Source organism: Adiantum capillus-veneris, chromosome 1 (assembly GCF_014529385.1).
Source record: "Adiantum capillus-veneris isolate H3 chromosome 1, ASM1452938v2, whole genome shotgun sequence".
Lineage (NCBI taxonomy): Eukaryota > Viridiplantae > Streptophyta > Polypodiopsida > Polypodiales > Pteridaceae > Adiantum > Adiantum capillus-veneris.
In genome coordinates this window covers 187,573,337-187,592,108 of record NC_140931.1, presented here as the reverse complement: position 1 = coordinate 187,592,108, position 18,772 = coordinate 187,573,337, and the positions used below count along the sequence as shown (strand labels likewise).

General features: G+C 42.0%; 1 protein-coding gene across 1 annotated transcript in view; it reads right to left on the bottom strand.

The window, feature by feature from the left end:
• Nucleotides 1–4,244: 4,244 nt before the first annotated feature.
• Nucleotides 4,245–18,772, bottom strand: part of LOC147466183 (glutamate decarboxylase-like) — a 31,078-nt gene continuing 16,550 nt past the window's right edge. Inside the window, exons 4-8 of the mRNA XM_086524546.1 lie at nucleotides 11,108–11,322; nucleotides 10,754–11,007; nucleotides 10,426–10,478; nucleotides 10,170–10,345; nucleotides 4,245–10,042 (exon numbers count right to left, since the gene is read on the bottom strand). Coding sequence (XP_086380672.1) covers nucleotides 9,712–10,042; nucleotides 10,170–10,345; nucleotides 10,426–10,478; nucleotides 10,754–11,007; nucleotides 11,108–11,322 — 1,029 coding nt within the window. The 3' untranslated portion in view covers nucleotides 4,245–9,711. The remainder of the gene's footprint in view (nucleotides 10,043–10,169; nucleotides 10,346–10,425; nucleotides 10,479–10,753; nucleotides 11,008–11,107; nucleotides 11,323–18,772) is intronic.

The following is an 18,772-nucleotide window of genomic DNA, read 5'->3' as shown; positions in this document are numbered from 1 at the left end:
ATTGAATTATTTGAAGAGTATGAAAATGAATTTCTAGGTGCTATATATCCACAAAGTTGCCTTATGAGCTGAAAAAAACTTAGCATTTTTTTTGGAGTATCGATCTCACCATTAACCTTACTCTTGCACAACATTTTTGAACCTAAACTGTGTGAAAAAACGGGTCCTGTTTTTGGCTTTTTTTCAATTTTTGGCAACTATACCACTTTAAACTTCATGTTTGTGAGCTTTAGATGGCTAGAGGTTAGGCCTTCATAGTTCTCAACATGTTTTGATGCTTGTAGGGAGAGCTAAGTGTTAAAATTGAAAGTTATGACCAATTTACAAGAATTGCATAATCCTGTTTAGTGGCCAAAATTAGCACTTTTATGATTTTTCTGGTGGCTTTCTTGATATCCAAATTCAATTTTGATTGTGTAAGTGTAATGTATAACATAAAGCTAATCTTCCTTGAGTTTTGGGGGACCTAATATGCTATATAGCATAGTATATGATGATGGTTGAGTTTTTTGATTGCTGAAGAATACGATACATTTTAGAGTAGCAAGTATAACTTTCTCAATATTGCTAGTTTCTTAAGCCAATTGTGTGTATTTTGTAGGTAGTAACCATATCTAATCATAGACTACAAACTTGGCTAGATATTAAGTAGTTTCTATGGGTTTCTAGAGGTCATAATGCTAAACCCAGTTTTTTCATGTTTGCTGTATTTAGCACTTTACAATTGCCCCCAAGGTTCCAATTGTAAGAGATCCATTATCCTTTTGACATGATCCATGGCTCCTTTTGAATCCAAAGGCCCAAAGGGAACTAAGAAAACATGTATATAGTATCTGTATTGAGCGTGACTATAGAAACTTTAATGATAGGTCCACAGAATGGCAAAAATGCAACTTTTTTGTACGTATTTTTTTTGCCCAAAAAAAAATAGTGAGGTAAAAGCAACCATATTTTTTGGTCACCAACCCATTGAAGTTAACGGGGCATTTTATCTCATGTCCTACAAAAATCCCCACTCTTATTTATATGCAATCAACCGCAAGAAATTGTTGTTTTGGGCAAAATGCAATGGTCCATCAACTTTGGAGGCTTGTAGTGACCAAGGGATGAGAAAAATTACAAGTTTCTCATTTTTTCCATAAGTAGTAGTTATTGAACTATAAGCTCATGAAGGATTTTTCAAAATGAGTGGATCTACTATGGTTTTGGAATTTTTTCCCAAAACCCTGAAAGGACACTTTTATGTCCTTTTAGGTTACCATTCTAGTGTTAACGAGCTCACTCACTCTATTCCCACAAAGTGAAGCTCCACCCATATCTTGTTTGCATTTGTTCCATTCCCCACTGTCTCACGCGCTCTTCTTGCACCTGCATCACCAGCATCCTTCCTACAAGTTCACCAACCATAGTCACTCTACGATGCCTTCCATGTTTTAGATATATTTTGATCCATTTAGCCTAGTTGTTACCATCCATAAATCAAATATGTGTTATTTAATTGTGCTTTTTTGTAACATATGTTTTTTGTCAATATGCATTGTTTACGAGTAGTTTAATACTAACAGTGTCCAATTTGGGTTAGCTTTATCATATTTTTACTTTCTCAAATACAAAGTATTTTAGAGCAGTATGGGATTGATTCTTTGAAGGATAAAGATGTCGTTCCATTATATTGTGAAGTTAGAACTTATAACTTTTTGGGTTCCCTCTAAATTGAGTTTTGTATAGTAACTCCATGTAAGGATCTTCTTTTTTCTAGGAGGACGAGAGGAGGGCAATAACAAATTTTGGATTGTGTGCATGTGGAGAGTAAATGTACCGTGGACTCAAACATACAGTGTCAAACTTTTTATTTATCACAAGAAAGTCCACCTATGGATCATCGACTTGATTGTTCTATACTAGTATATAAACACTCCATATCGTCGAGTTGAATTATTTCAGGAGCAGGGGCAATAAGTTTTGCTCAATCAGGGCATCATGAGTGACGTAGGATCCTCTATTAGTTGAGGTCTCTTTTGGTTGAAGAGACAGTTTCTTTAGAGTTTTAGTTTCCAATATGATTACAATCAAATAGCTTTACAATGTTCTACCTTTGGAATGAGTAAATAGTTAGACCAAACATCAGTTTATTAGGCAGACATTCGTGCTTTCAAGGAAAGATTTTCGCTGATGTTTTCACAACGAAGAAAGATCTTTTTCAAGGGGGGAATATTATCTCAATAAGAGTACATATTGAAAAGACTATTGGTTTCTCATCTCCCTCTAAACTCACATATATATGGTTACAAGGTAGGGCATGGCTTCTTTTTCTTATAAATTTTTGAAAGACACAATGCCAACTCTCCACCGTACTTATGTATGACACTTTGTAGACCACACGCTATATTCTCTACAATTTGTTGAGCACATTTTGCCATATTATAAAGGATTTAAGCAACAGATTTTGTTTGTATCTCATTGAAACATAGTTTTGAAAATTGCACATTGAGTTGCAATTTTTTGCGTGATCAATATGTAAGTACTTTAACTTGAATTCTCCATTTTCAATGCTCTTTTTGAACCTTTTTCATAACATGAATATTGTTGAATCGACAAGTAATTTACATTAAATTTTCCATTTTCATTGCACTTTTTGAACTTTGATTTTATTGCAAATTTTGGAATCTACATAAATATCCAAAATATACTTTTTACATCCATTGCAATGTTGATGTGTGAGAGCCCTTTGTTTATGCAAAGTTTAGATATCTCTATTGTGTCACCAAAGAGTTCATAGGATGTGGATCAGTAGGAGTGTGCTGCTGAAATGCAAGAAACACAGAGGCTAGGGAAAGAATGGCAATCAAAATGAAACAAGCTAAACAATGCATATTACATGCATAGTGGGCCATGTGATGTTATTGCCCATAGCCTACAAAAATCTGTCCAACTTGTGCCATACTAGATTTTATATAGAAGCCAACACAACACTCAAGAACATTGTGTTCTTTCTCCACAACAAACTTAACAAATAATCCACAACTACATAGCACTCAAGAACAATGTGTTCTTTCTCCACAACAAACTTAACAAATAATCAACAATTATAACAATGCCAGCCAAGCAAGACTAGTTATGGCCCAACCTCAAAGTGAGTCCAAAATATATCTTACCAACCTGTGGTTGATTCTCTTTAATAAAATCTAGAATGGCATTCATTGGATGTAGTCTGCACAAATCATTCATGTCCCGTAATAGGTTTCTAGCTACCTTTATTGGATAAGTATAGGCCCTCGATTGGATTAATATAAGCTCAAGCTCTCTCCTAAGACTTTCTTTTGTTGCTTTTAGCAAGCTTAAGCATTTCATTCATATCTTCTAAGAAGCTCTTAGCTGCCTTTCTCCCTCTTTTGCAATTATGTTGCATAGGGGCCTATAGCATAAAACCTTTATACATCAACATAAATGGACTATATCGTTTGACGTTGTCTTATAATAGGTAAGTACTATTTTCTAGTTAGTTTGCCATTGATTCACACACGTTCTTAGCATAGAGTTGGTTAATCCATTTTGTTTAACCATCCGTTTATGGATGCTCATTAATGTTTTGAATGGTAAGTAATCTATCAATCCTAATAGAAATAGCTTGCCAATATACGTTCTCAATTAGCAACCTATCCAGAAATAAACCTAGCCATATAAAGCCCAAATAGAACCTGTTGAAGCTAAACCTCCAAAGAAATGTAAGCAGCGTGAATACTACTATCATACATGTAAGGGGAAATTACCATAATGCCCTAGAAATTTGAGAAAGGAAAAATTACCATATTGCCCCTCAAATTACAAAAATGCCTACATTATTCCTCACCCTACTCCTCATCTTTGCTAATTTTACCAATGATTTCTAAAAAGCCTTTAAATCTTACCAATATTCCCAAAATACCCCTCGTTACCTAATACCGATGAGAAGGCCGACACCACGATTCTCCACGTGGAATACCAAAGAATTACGTCGCAGCCATAACAGAAGAAACATGCGATCGCGGTCGCGCGTGTAGCATCGTAGCTGTAGCAGAAGAAACGTGCGATGGCGGTCGCGCTGCACACACATTCTTTTTTGGTAAATCTACACACACACATTCGTTTTCTTTCTCAGCACCGCTAAGAAAGCAGCGATAAAGAACAACAAGAGAATGAATATTTCTTTTGTGAGCTCACTTAAAGACTGTGCTGAGAAGATACCACATCCGTTTTCTTTCTCAGCACCGCCAAGAAAGCAGCAATAAAGGCTACACAAGCAAACATGGAGAGCAAGAGATGAGCATTTCTTTTGTGAGCTCACTTAAAGACTGTGCTGAGAAGAAGGATTTGTACCAAGGCAGTAGGATTCATGCTGATATTCGCGATAGTGGGTTACTTGAAAAGAACGTGTACTTTGGGGAACATGTTGGTCAGTATGTATGTCAAGTGCGGTACACCTGTCATGGCGCAACAAGTCTTTGACAAGCTTCCTGTGCGGGATGTCGTCTCTACTAGTGCGGTGCACCTGTCATGACGCTGCCTGCATGTCGTTCTGATTGCAGGATATGCACAAAGGGCCAGGAAACTCTGGGCTGTTTTCAGCAGATGTGAAGCGAGGGCCTCTCTCTAGATGCAATCATGTGCATTTTTAAGGCATGTGGCTTTACTTGAGATGCTGATATGGGCACAAAAATTCACTCTGATATTGTCAGTCAGGGGCTATTGCAGAAAAATGTCATGCTTGGAAATGCCTTGGTGGATATGTATGCCAAATGTGGAAAGAGCACAAAAAGTGCGTGAGGAGCTTCCTATCTGGAGTGTCGTTTCTTGAAAAAGCATTGATTGGGGGATACGTGCAACAGGAGCACGGCCAGAAAGCTTTACAAGGGATGCAAAGCGAGGGCCTCTCTTCAAATGCAATCACTGCATCTTGAAGGCATGCGGCTCTATGCACGATGTTGATATGGGCACAGAAAATTCACTCTGGTATTGTTAGTCAGGGGCTGTTGAAAAAAGATGTCGTGCTTGGAAATGCCTTGGTCGATATGTATGCAAAATGTGGTGCACTTCAGAAAGCACAAAAAGTGCTTGAGGAGCTACTTGTATGGAAGGTCGTCTCTTAGAGTGCATTGATTGCGGGATACGTGCAATAGGAGCAGGGCCAGAAAGTTTTAGGCTGTTTTCAACGGATGCAAAGTGAGGGCCTCTCTCCAAATGCAATCACATATGCGTGCACCTTGAAGGCATGTGGCTCTATGCAAGATGTTGATATGGGCATAAAAATTCACGCTGATATTGTTAGTCAGGGGCTGTTGAAAAAAGATGTCGTGCTTTGCAATGACTTGATTGACATGTTTTCTAAATGTGGTGCACTTCAGAGAGCACAAGAAGTGCTCGAGCCTCGAGGAGCTTCATGTCCGGAGTGTGGACTCTTGGAATGCACTGATTGCAGGATTTGCCCCACAGGGCAGGGCCAGAAAGCTCTGGTCTATTTTCAGCAAATGCGAAGTGAGGGCCTCTCTCTAGATGCAAGCATGCATCTTGATGGGCATGTGGCTTTGTGCAAGATGCTTATATGGGTACAAAATTTCACAATTATATTGTTAGTCAGAGGCTGTTGAAAAAAGATGTCGTGCTTGGCACTGCCTTGGTTGATATGTTTGCCAAATGTGGTGTGCTTCAAAAAGCACAAAAAGTGCTTGAGGAGCTTGTTATCAGGAATGTTGTCTCTTGGAATGCATTGATTGCGGGATATGGGCAACGGGAGCAGGGCTAGAAAGCTCTAGGCTGTTTTCAGCAGACGCAAAGCTAGTCTCTCTCCGAATTCAGTCACCTACTGTTTCGTCTCGAAGGCTATGCTTACATCTTGAACCATGTGGAATTACACAAGACACCGACATTCATGATGAGATTCTTAGCCTAACTTTCCTTTCTTTTGGTCCTTAGGAGAACACAATAGGTAGCGAGCACACACCAAGGAATAAAATTAGCCTTTCCATGAGGGATGTGGACCAAATGACAAGGCAAGATCGTCTATTGCCGAAAAGAAGATCTTTGGATGAGGAGGATGAACATGGTGTAGGTGACCATTAAAGAGAATGAGTTTGCCTGAGAGATGGATGCGAAGTCAGCCTATGGTGGGGTGCGTGTCCTCTATCTATCATCTAGGATTGTCTGTCCTAAGAGCCCTTGTACCGGAATTGTCTACGGGACCCTCAATCCTTGAGTTGTAACTGTCTTCCACACTCTCAAACTATTCTTGTAGGCTTCATGACTGTCTTGTGTGTATTTGGAGCAAGAAGCACCCAAACTAACGCTGGTCTTTGGACTATAATGTGTAGTAAGCATACCATCAATGTCTAAACCATGCGTTGACTTGAGTGTATCCTGCAAGTCATCGGCATGGCAAGGAAGCCTTGAACTCTTTTCAAAGCAAAGAGAGCCTCTCTCAAGATGCAATCACCTATCATGCACTTTGAAGGCATGTAATTGTGCAAGACATTGCCATGGGTGATAGTATTCACGATGGGGTTGCTAGTCAAGGGCTATTGGAGAAACATAAGGCGCGCTTGAAAAGTTCTAGATCAGCTTCTTGCTTGGAATGTGGTCTCCTAGAGTGCCTTGATTACATGATATGTCCAACATGGGCGTGCCAAGGAAGCTTTGGACTATTTTCACAAGATGCAAAGTGAAAAGGACCCGGGTCCTCTTTAGATGCAATCACCTGTGTATGCACCTTGAAGGCCTATAGCATTGTGCAAGATGCTACCATGGGGGGATAGTATTGATGATGAGATTGCTAGTCAAGGGCTGTTGGAGAGACATGTTGTGGTTGCAAGTGCTTTTGTCGATATGTATGTCAAATGTTGCGCCCTCGAAAAAGCTCTAAAAGTTATAGATGTCTCCTTGCACAGGATGTTTCTTGGAGTGCGTTGATTTCAGGATTTGGCCGTGGCAAGGAAACTGTGGACTATTCTCACGAGATACAAAGAAAAAAGGCAACTGTGTATGGTCAATTGGAAGCTCTCAGGTTGCTCTAAGAGGCTGACAGTGCAGCTCTTTGATGGGTTAGAGGTGGAAAGCAGAAGGTGGGGCAAACAAATAGGCGGTATAGACTGATATGAAACACAACAATAAGGGCCGATTGTGAGGAATGAGGGCCATGTTGAATGGCATTTCTAGTAGGAAGTGGGGACAGGTTTGAGGGCCAACATTGGGGTTGCAGAATAGGGACTGAACAGAGGCTAGGGGCAACAGGGATTGCAAGGGCTGGATTGGTCACTGGAGTGCACAAATGTATACCAGCTAGCGCGGGCCAATTGAAAGGAAGGGCCCTGGATGAGCTCTATGCCCAGGGTGTCTCTTGGAGCGAGTTCATTCCAGGATGTTCACTAAATGTGAAGCAAAAAGGGCCCCGCTTCAAATGCAATCACCTATGCATGGAACTTGTAGGCCCGTGGAATTTTGCATATGTTTTCACCATACGCAATGCGAAAAGGCCATCTCTCCAGGTGCAATCACCTAAGTAGAGCAAGGCATTACTTTGGGTAAGAGTATTCACAATGAGGTTGCTAAATAGGGTTGTTGGAGAAATATGTTGTGCTTGAAGGTCGATATGTATACCAATGTGGCACCCCACGAAAAGTTTTGGTTCAGCTTCGTGTCTATAATGTAGTCTCTTGGAGTGCATGGATTACAACATATGCCCAACATGGCCGTAACAAGAAAGGTCTGAATTGTTTTCACAAGATGCGACACGAAAAGAGTGGCTCTCAATGCAATATTTATGCATGAACCTTGAATGTCTGTGGCATTGTGCGAGACATTGTCATGGGCGATAGTATTCATGATGAGGTTGCTAGTCAAGGGCTCGTGGAGAAACATATTGTGCTTTCATCAATATGTATGCTAAATGTGGTGTCCTCACAAAAGCTCGAAAAGTTCTACATGAGCTCCTTGCTTGGGACGTTATCTAAATTAATTGCAGGATATGTCTCATGGTTGTGGCAAGGAAGCTCTTGACTGTTTTCATGAGATGCAAAGCGAAAAGGCCCCCTTTGCAAATGGAATCACCTATCCTTTGATGCAGACGACCAATACCCAAGGTACACTTATATTTTGTATTTTGATTTCCTCTATGTGATCTCAAAAGTAATGAATTTACATAATTTTTATTGAAAAGATTGTGAATGAAAGCGATGAGGATTCAAGAATGTTGTTATGTTCAACAAAGACACATGGACAATACACCACAGCATGGAAACTTCGAATGATACATGTGTTCATAAAACATCGATAATGAGTTCTTTGTACAATGCAACTTTTTTACAATAAAAAGATTTTTAACACCGGAGGAGAAGCATAAATCCCCTTTTAACATTGGAGGGGATAAAAGTAGCAAAGGAAGGGCACGTTTTCTATGTTCTCTACGATATTATTATAAATGTGGAGAAGGGTGCAAACTCTACACCATACGTATGTATGGTTTTTCTTTCTTATAAATGGGCACAAACATCCCAATGCACAGAATGCTTACTATTTATAAATTCTTCTCCACACGTCCATTAATGCCAAATTTCATTTTTGCAAGGTCGAGGAGCTTTTGGTAAGAGCTTTGATGAGAGATGCTACAAAGCTTCTAGAATAAGAGACGATGAGGTGTAAGGTACAATAGAGCTTCTCTTCTTTGATTGACACCATTTCCACAATGAATTAATCAAAGCAATACTAAATAATCTTGCACACATCTCTCAACATTATTTTTTGGTCTAGATTGATGATGTCTGATTTTTTGGTATTGCTCTCTCATGGGCAAGACAACTCGCACTATTTGTGATCTCATTGGTGAGAATTTCTATAAAGTTGGTGTGTATCAAGCGAAAGAATCAAATGTGAGATTTGTACAAATTTTATGGTGAAGAGAGTTTTGCATGCTGTTCAGCCAATCCGTGCTTGTCTACATTTGGTGATGTTGGGGTAGAAGAGGTAGGCATTTTATGAACATTTCTCAATCTCTGCAGAATGGAATGTATGGATGAAATTCTGCTGATGAAGAATGCCGGAAACCACCCTAAACATGCAACGAGCCTATCCAGATTTCTTTCTGTGTAAGCGCTGCCCAAGAGAAATGTGCAGGTGACCTTATCAGGCGGAAAGGGATCTCTCTCATCGATTCATGCACAAAGCAGTAGCGTAACCGCAGACTTCAGTAAACCCTTTTTTTACTTGTTTAATTTGTAGAAGGTAGTTTCTACAGTGGATACAATCCTTAGCATATGTTTTGTCAATCTAGGTCCCTTCTTCTGATATATCTAATAACATTAGGGTAAATAAAAAATCCTATAAATGGAACAGACCCACATATTTCTGAGCGGAGTTGTCAAGGGGAAGAAATGAATCTTACTGAACAGAAGCCAGTGTGATACGAAGAGAAAAAAAAAAAAGGACTCGTATTTCTACAATTTAAATATACATTGGAACATGAACTAGTTTTAACATTATTAGCATATAGTACAAATAGTAGGTTAAAATGTACACACAACTTAATGAACAGCCCTTACAGCACAAACTTACAAATGATTATCTGATGACATACAGCGTCGCAAGGAATCAAGCGTTGCAAAATGTGGACATAAGATGTATAGAGCAATATTCTGAATGCAGGACGGAACACATGTTTTGGTAAGTTTATTTTGCTGCAGTTCGAGCCTAGCAAACACCATTTGTTTTGTGCAAGGAATGCTTCTTCCACACATTGAAAGCTCTGGTAGAATTGAGGGTTTTATCAAATACTGATGAACTGCGTAAAAGCTGCGGGTCAGCGCCCTTCTTCATGGCTGGTTCTTTCTCTGTTAAGGCCGCAGAAACAGCCTCGATCAATTTGGGAGGCCGAGCATCCAAGTACTCCAACACTCTGCGTATATCCCTCACAAGGCGTTCTGCCAAAGTGCAGCTGAAGTCTTCTCGAATCACCACTCTTAATAAAGTCACATGCTGTGCATCCGGTGCCATGGTATAAGCAGGTACTGTCCACCCATACCTGCACAATTAATCGCAACCATTGTACTGATCTTTTCACTCGTACCTCGCTTTAATAAGTTAACAGTGCCAAAATTCCAAACATTCCAAAGTTCTTTGCAGTGCCAATAAACAGAAAAACCCCTCACCTTCTAAGGTGCTCAGCTATCTCATACTCGTCATGCTGAGACTTGTCTTTGAGTGAAAAAGCCACCACTGGCACACCCACATCCTTTGACAGAATATCAAACCTTCCTGTCTCAAGGATCCCATCACGCAGTATCTTGGCATTTGACCAACAATTTTCCATGATACTTTTGTAACCCTACGCAATCAAGGGGTGTGGTAAAAATTAGCAAACCTATTGCTATCAAATTTTCTTACAGAACATGGGAAATTTCTTACCTCAAAGCCAAGACGCATCAATTGATAATATTGTGCGATAATTTGGCTGGCCCCTACATCATAGAATCTGATCAGCATTTGTTTCTTATGCAAGCACGATACAAGCAAGTTTAACTACTACATATAAACTAAGGCCTTTTCAAATCAGTGTTAGGTGCTTGACTTCAAACACAGATCAGACTGAGAACTTAGCCAGCCATGATGTTACGATTGAAAGAGATTATAATTAATGCCTTCTCATGTACAACAAATGAATTGGATTACACATTTTCTCTTCTACGCATATAGCAAAAAATCTCCAGTTACTTCATAACCACGGTAACTATACCTTTCGAAAAGTTGAGTGTGAAGGTAGGTTGGTCAGTACCAAGATAATTAACATGAAAGATGAGCTCTTCTGGCAAATCCAGACGGCTCTTCCAAATCACCCATCCAATTCCTGCATAAACGAGCCCATACTTGTGCCCACTCACATTTATGCTCCTCACACAAGATAACCTGAAATCCCATTCCAGTTCTGGGTACAAGAATGGTGCTACAAAACCACCACTTGCAGCATCTACGTGGATTGGTGTATTCCATCTACACGAAGAGTACAAATAGTAAAGTTTACAATTCATTCCACCAGAAGCATGTAACGAATGTGCACACAATCATGAATAAGTCCAAGCTGTCATCTTACCCTGTTTCTTTATTCTTTTCCTCGAGAAGCTCATTCAACCTCTTCACGTCTTCAAACTCTCCATTGTAAGTCGAACCTAAGATCGCACATACACAGATGGTATTCTCGTCCACAAGTTCCACAGCTTTCTCAGGATCCATCACATAGTAACCATCCCTCAGCTTGACGTCCTTCAGCTCTACCTCAAAATATCGAGCAAATTTCTCCCAGCAAACCTGAGAAACAAAATAGAAATGATTATGTTTGTGTGAATGCCTGCCTCTACATGAAAATTCCTGAATGTAATGCTCAAGGCGGATGCTTTGATTGAGAAACACGCTGAGCACCAAGAAGGGTTACCAGGCAGAGCACTACGGGCACATCAGAACCAATCATTGGGATCGAATGAATTATACTAAGTCGTAAGGCTGGATACACACTGCCTAAGCGCCTGCCCGTCACTTACGGCGATGGGCGGGCATGCATTACACACTACCTGCAGTATATTCTCGGACAGCAAAAGGATTTTCAACAGTCCCGCCCATCTTATTGGCTTGCCGTCTGACTCTAGGTGAGCTGGGGCAGGGAACAGTGCCTGTTCAAGAACTTGGTCTCCGCCCGTTCTGTGCAGCGTATCAGATTTCTCCCCCTGGCCTCCACGTCTGCACGCCCAATCTTGGGCACACTATCTGTAACCTGCCTAAGCTGGCAAGGATAAACATTCAAATTCAGATGTATCTGCCTGGTTACTCAAGACTGCTTGGAAAAATGCAACTGCTCTCCAAATGTGCTATGTGAACACCTTCCAACTCACAGCTCACAAAATCCTCATTGTATTGTCAGGAGCCTAAGGGGGAGAACAATACAGTTTACCAAGACTCAAGAGCTCCCGATTAGCAATCCTTGTGTTCCCCAATCTTGATGGGCAATTCAAGTAGAGATCGTGCACTCACCATGCATGTACTGTCCCCAAGCACAAAAAGGGAGATGCAATGGACTAGAGGGAGGTGAGCCTAGAAGAGGGGGGCTAGAGTGACAAGCGTAGAGCCAAATTATTCTTAATGTTGTCATTCCCATCACCGCTGCACTGTTTACTAAAGTTCATTGATTCTCATTTCATCCTTGAAAAAGACGTTTACGTCATCATGGAACTCAATGTATCTATGGGCTTGGATATCATTCTAGCCAATGGGATGGGAGCTACTAGAAATGCATGTGATAAACATGGGGCGAGACGATGATGAATCCCTACTATATGCATGTGTGAGTGTGTGTGTGTGTGTGTGTGTGTGTATATATTTATGTATAGACACATACATACATACATATACACACACACACACAATATACATACATGTATATATGTGTGTGTGTACACGTACACGTATAGCTATATGTATACTGTAACAAACTTGGGTACACCAAGTCTAGATTCTGTCACGACACGAGAGAATCACTTAAAATATTTCACAACTTTAAAATCACACTTCAATTTGGTCGACACGGCCCGGCGTAGTTCCGTGCCCAGAGAGATTGGCCCCAAAGACTAGCACCCTTTTGGTATTTCTTTTATATTAATCCCCGCAAAGTACAACTCCCGCAGGGTCCTCCGCTCTCAGAATCTGCGTCCAAATGCTCTGAGAAGTGAGGCCCTTAGGGCTCTTAGATTCTTACAAGGGATGCCAAAAGCAAAGCCCCGAAATCATTTAAACTCAAAAGCAAAAGTTACAAAAGCTTTAGGCTCAAAAGTATTCATCTCCTAAAAGCATGTGGCCTAAAAGCTGCCCCAAAAATCAACCAGCGCAAAATACGGAATTCCGTATACAGCAGTCCTGTTCGTACAAAACTGCCCCGTCAACGGAATTTCCGGCGATCCGTACTGCTGCCACGTCAACGTCCGTACAGCTAGCACGCGCGCGCGTGTGTGTGTCTGTGTGGCAAAACTGTCACATCATCAATTTGTGACATACCCCCCTATTGAAAGAATTGTAATCACCCTCGCTTACCCCTGCAAAATAGACAGAAGCCATAAACTGTCTTAGTAGACACTGACTGTTGGTACGTACGCACTAGACACCAACACATCTAGCACAAGTACAAAGACGACAGTCACATCACTACACATGACATCACTTCACATAAATATTCATTTCAAATCTCAGACAATGACTGCCAACAACGTATTTAATAACCACAACTAGATCCATTCTGGACCTCATTGATGTCAGGTTAACTAATCCCATATTGCGATCATGTTTATAGAGATTTTTCGACTCAAGCACTGTTGTGTGCAAGTAGTCATTCGCCTCAAGCACTGTCGTGTGCAAGAATCGTTCGCTTCAAGCACTGTCGTGTGTGAGAATCGTTTCTGGGATCCCAATCCATCACTAAGTTCATACCGAATAGAGTGGTCCAGTCATTCATTCCATTGAATCAGTCGTGATCTATGATTTGTTATCAGGTTCATTCGGGAGCCGTCACTACTCCATCTCATTCTTAATTCTGCTCTTTTTCAAGAATTAACAAATTCTTTCATAAAACATTAGTTATTCAAATTTAAAATCATCTTCCAAAAAGTCTTGTTTCATAAATTTATAAAGCAAAATAATGCTGATTCAAAAATCTGTTCTGGAACGAGTATCACCTCGTACTGTTGTTCTTTCAATCTGCAAGTCATCCTGATTCTTGTGCCCTTTTGGGGCACCGTGTAGTGATATGTCCTTGTTCTCCATATTCAAAACACTTTCTTGCTTTTAAATATTCATCTCTTTGGTCTTTTGTGAGAGAAGGTCGTCTATCTCTTCTTGCTACGACTTATTGAAGGTTCATCTGATGGATAAGTCAATTTACATGAATGTATAGCAAATCCCCGCTTCGCGTGTCCCATCAACTGTTGTATAGACTCGAACTTCCTTTCGAACGGTAGTCTCGAGTTTCTTTGGGAAGCCCATAACAAAATTGTTCAATCTAATCTTCTTAAAGGATGAGACACGTAGAAAAATTTCCCAGAATCTCACAGTAACAATCCAAAGATTCTGTCTTGACCATCCGAACATGGTTCCAGTCAATAATCACGTCTCGTTCGTATTCTTGTGTGAGCCATGAAGAAATAAAGAGTTTCTTAAGTTTCAACCACTTTGTCAACACTTATTTCCTTAACAACAGAGTGGACCACCATGTCCGTGCATTGCCTTTCAAAAAGGATGCTGCCCGTCTGATCTTGGAGTGCTTTGTATAGCGGCCTTTAGAAAATGCTATGTTGAACTGTTGGACAAAGGCTAAAGCCTTGGGAACATCTCGAAATCCTGAAAAGTGCTCAAACTTTACTGCTTGTTGTCCTCCCTCTTTTGAATTCTTTGGGTTTTTTGCCCTTGTCGTCGAGGAAATCATATTGATTGGCTCTAAATGCATAAAACATGTGATCTTTCCGTTGTTTCTTGCCCTTCCTGTCCTCATCACTTTAGTCAAAAGAAAATGAGGTGTCCGACCTATCAGAAGATGAGGAGGAACTGGGCAATCCTTCGAAGCATACACGCTTCTTCTGCTTCCTGGCGTTTTCAAAAGTGAAATTTTTGACCCAAGTAACCGGAGAAATTAGTTCCCTTGTTACGTTGCTTCAGTTGCTTTTCCGACGGCTTCTTCGCGTCTAGAAGTTGATTGATTTGGGCCTGGATCGCATCATGGAGTTCTTCTTCAGTAAACATTCTCGGAGTAGGAGGCTCTTGATCGCCGGTTTGATGGGTGGTTGTATGCCTTTCTGCCACTGGGTGTGCACTTCTGTGATGGATTGCTGAGACAAATTTTGCAAATTTGGATCCTTCGCAATCTTAATTATCTGCTTTGTTGCCTCGTCAACCTGCTGTCGACGTTCCATCTCTTCAAGTTCGTACTGAGTAGGCCGAGATGGGCCATACTCTTCCTCTATTTGATCATGAGAATCTTCTTCGTGATCTCCTCCCATATTAGCAAATGCAAAAGAAGTCGACTGATTCTTGTTGGAATCCATAAGTAATGTGGGATTGTTTATGGCTTTAGGCGAAATTCCTTCCCTAGAAGCGTTGACCCTCAAGACAAGCGCTCCCGAAGGGTATTTCTTTTATATTGCAAAAGATGGCCAATACCAATTGTTGTCACAAGTGCTCAAAGCCTTCTTGATCTTCACAAGATTCAAGCCTTTGTCGTCTTCAAGAAATGCTCAAAGAGAGAGATCACCCAAAAACTAATGATCCCCACAGATGCCCTCAAGGGGTAAAAGCCTAATCTTTTGGGTGCCCTTGACCTGGGCTTTTCAATTGTCCTACCTTTGGCTTTTCATATATCATCCCTTTGGCTTTTCATTTATCGGACCTTTGACTTTTCATTTGTCCAACCTTTGGCTTTTCATTTTTCCAATCCCTTGGCTTATAAAAAGAAGGGCAACCTTTGGATTTTCATTTTTTCAATCCCTTTGGCTTATAAAAAGAAGGGCACCCCACTTTCTAGGGTTGATTTGTGTTATGTGCCTCACTTCTAGGGCTAATTTGTGACATACCTCCCTGTTGAAAGAATAGTAATCGTCCTCGATTACATCTGCAAAACAGAATAAGGATAACACAATAATATTTATCAATTAGTCAATCAATCATTTACATGCATGAATGGTACAAACCACATGGCATGCATCACATGTTTAGGCATAACTATCTATATTTCAATCTCGAACTCTCAAATATATATATAGAGAGAAAGAGAGAGAGAAATGAAATGAAATGTTATATTAACGTCTTCAAAAGGCCAAAGTGACCTATGAGACCAGAAAGTTACAATGTGGTGGATCTGATACAAAGACAGAGTCAGAGTAACAAGATGACAACAATGACAAAAATGAAATGACAAATGTCACAATAAAATACTATGGAATCCTAAACTACTAGGTGTGAACTAAGCAGCTAGCTGGGATAGCTAGATCACAAGAGATCCAGCATCGGTCGCAGGTGGATCTCATCAATCTCCTCCATGATCAGTAGTCTGACCGGGCGTCGTGCATGTCGAGCCAAAGTGATCTGAATCCTTTGATGCAGCCTCCGCCGATGTTGTGAAGTCCTCTGCAGCCGTGGGCGTCTGGATCTTCCCAGCTCAGTCGCTCGGTCGATCAATGTGCCTTTGGTGTGAGACGACGAGCTCTACTGTGGTAGTAACTCCTCCGGGTGTCCAGTGGCAGCTCTAAAGAAATCTGTGATCTGTCTTTGGGACTGGCTAGCCTCTCCTCTCATCAGGCTCTCTCTGTGTCTACGTAGCTCGAGCAAAAACAAACCCAAGCATCTCTGATCCTCGTACTGCATGACTCTGGAGAATGGTCAAAAGCCCTCTCTGAACAAGCAATGGAAGCGGCCTCGTATCTCGTAGTAGACGGGGCAGTGGCATGTGTAGTGCAACTCTGCCTCAGGCTCGATGTCACACAGGGGGCATGTCCTAGCCTCTGCTGGTACTCCGATGTATCTCCCAGTCTCGATCCGCAGCTGGTGTGAAGATGTACGTATCTGGCCGATAGCACATTGTATCCCATGAGACAAGTGGGTGTCCATGTATCTGGGCCTCGTCACAAAACCATCAACCGTAAGCTGGAGGAGATGCTCTCTGTAGAAAGCCATCTTCGTGCCCAGCTCCTATGCCGGTTGTATCCATGTCCTCCTGGTGTCTACTTGAGTCAAGTCCTGGCGGATCAGCCCGGTGATCTCAGACTGTGTAAGAGTCAGAGAGGGTGCATCCAGTGAGTACTGGAAGGGAGGCAAGCTGTCTATGCTGAACCCATGCGCCTGAAACCATGATGTCATCTCCCCATACCAGCATGCTGAAACCATGATGTCATCTCCCCATACCAGCATGTTGTATCTCCTTGCATGGCTAACTGTCGAGAGGACTCAAGTGCAAGGCGGGCATATCTGTCTCTGGGAAGTTCCCACATGCGGTGTATGAAGGAGACCGATCTGGTGAGCGCCTCAACCACTAGTGGGGGGGCAGCTAGCTCTGCTCGAACAATAGCACGTGGTACTGAGGCTTTGGCTCTAATGAGCCGCGAGATCATAGAGACCAGAGGCTTCTCCATGTCCCCCCATCCATCACTGCGGCCTGTCCTCCCGTGGTGATCTAATGAAGGTCCCCACATCTCAGCTCCATAAAGCAATGTAGAAGCCACCAGAGTGTCAAAGAGCCAGAGCTTCGTCCGAGGCTCCTGAAACTAAACCTGTGAACACATCCTTTCCAATCTACCCAATGCTGCATGGGCTCTGGTCAGTCTAGTCTCTGCTGCCCCCCTCAATGAAAATGCTGGCCCACTAAAAACCACTCCGAGGTAAGTGTACGCCTCTGTATATTCCACAGTCTCCTGGCCATATGTGAATGCTGGCGCTGACCTCCTGATCCACTATGGGGTGGTATTAAATACCATGACCTTGGTTTTACTATGGTTGACGGACAAACCACTTTCCTGAGCAAACCTATTCAAAGCATCCAAGTGACGTTGCATCCCCTCCGGAGAGTCGGAGATCAACACGATATCATCAGCATATAACAATAATGGAATCCATGTCCCTGCCAGCTGTGCACCTCTATCACCATCTCTCTCAATGTAGTTAGAAACCTCATCCACATACATACCAAATAGAGTAGGAGAGAGCGGGCAGCCCTGCTTCACCTCAATAGTGGAGTGAATCGGTGTGGATAGACCCTCTGAGGTGCGTACCTGCCCCACTACTGACCTGTATAATGCCATGACCCCCCAAATGAGCTCTGTGTGTACTCCCATCTGCTGTAATCTGCGCATCAATCTAGCTCTAGGCACTGTGTCAAAAGCTTTGCGGAAATCCACAAAGCTACAATAGATCCGTCTCCCACGCGATCTACCCTCCTCAATGATGGCTCTGAGTGTCAAGATATGGTCAAGAGTAGAAAAACCCCTCCCGAACCCTGCCTGCCCGACTGCGCGTATCCCCTCCCTCTCTGCCCATCTACTCAGCTGCTCCTCAAGAATAGATGCGTACAACCGTGCCAATGTGTGTCCAATCATGATAGTGCGATAATTCCCAGGCTCCATAGGGTCTCCCGACTTTAAGATAGGTACAATAGTAGATAGGCTCCAAGTATCCGGCAAGCCCTCACACATGGCACAGTTAAACATCACTGCTAGAAGCTCTGCTAGTAGATCTCTAGCATGCGTGAAATGCTCAGCCACTAAACCATCATGATCGTATGCTCTCCCAGTCCTCATCCTGTCAATGGCCTTCCTCACCATCTCCGCGGTGAAAAAAGCACATGTGTGTGGGCATGGATCGGGAGGGGCGGGAAGGGAGGGCTTATAACCGGCCTGTACAATGTAGAGGGCGGTACTATTTCAATTACCTATTAACTTTACACAGAGCACTGAGAAGGGAAGAGAACACAGTTGCGTCCAGCGACTAGAATGTCACTACGCACACGAAACCGACACCCTGTAGGCCCCAAAGACTGGCGCCCCTTTCGGTATTTCTTTATTCAAATTAAGGTAGACGATCCGACCACTTAGCACAAGCTTTCACAAAGCTGTCCAAACCTGGCGAGGGCAGGTTTTCGACCTGATTTTGGCAACATAACAGCGCAAAAACCCCTGTAGGTCAAAAGCACATGTCTAGGACGGATTCCCTCGCTATCTGGAAGCTTTTTGGTGAGCTG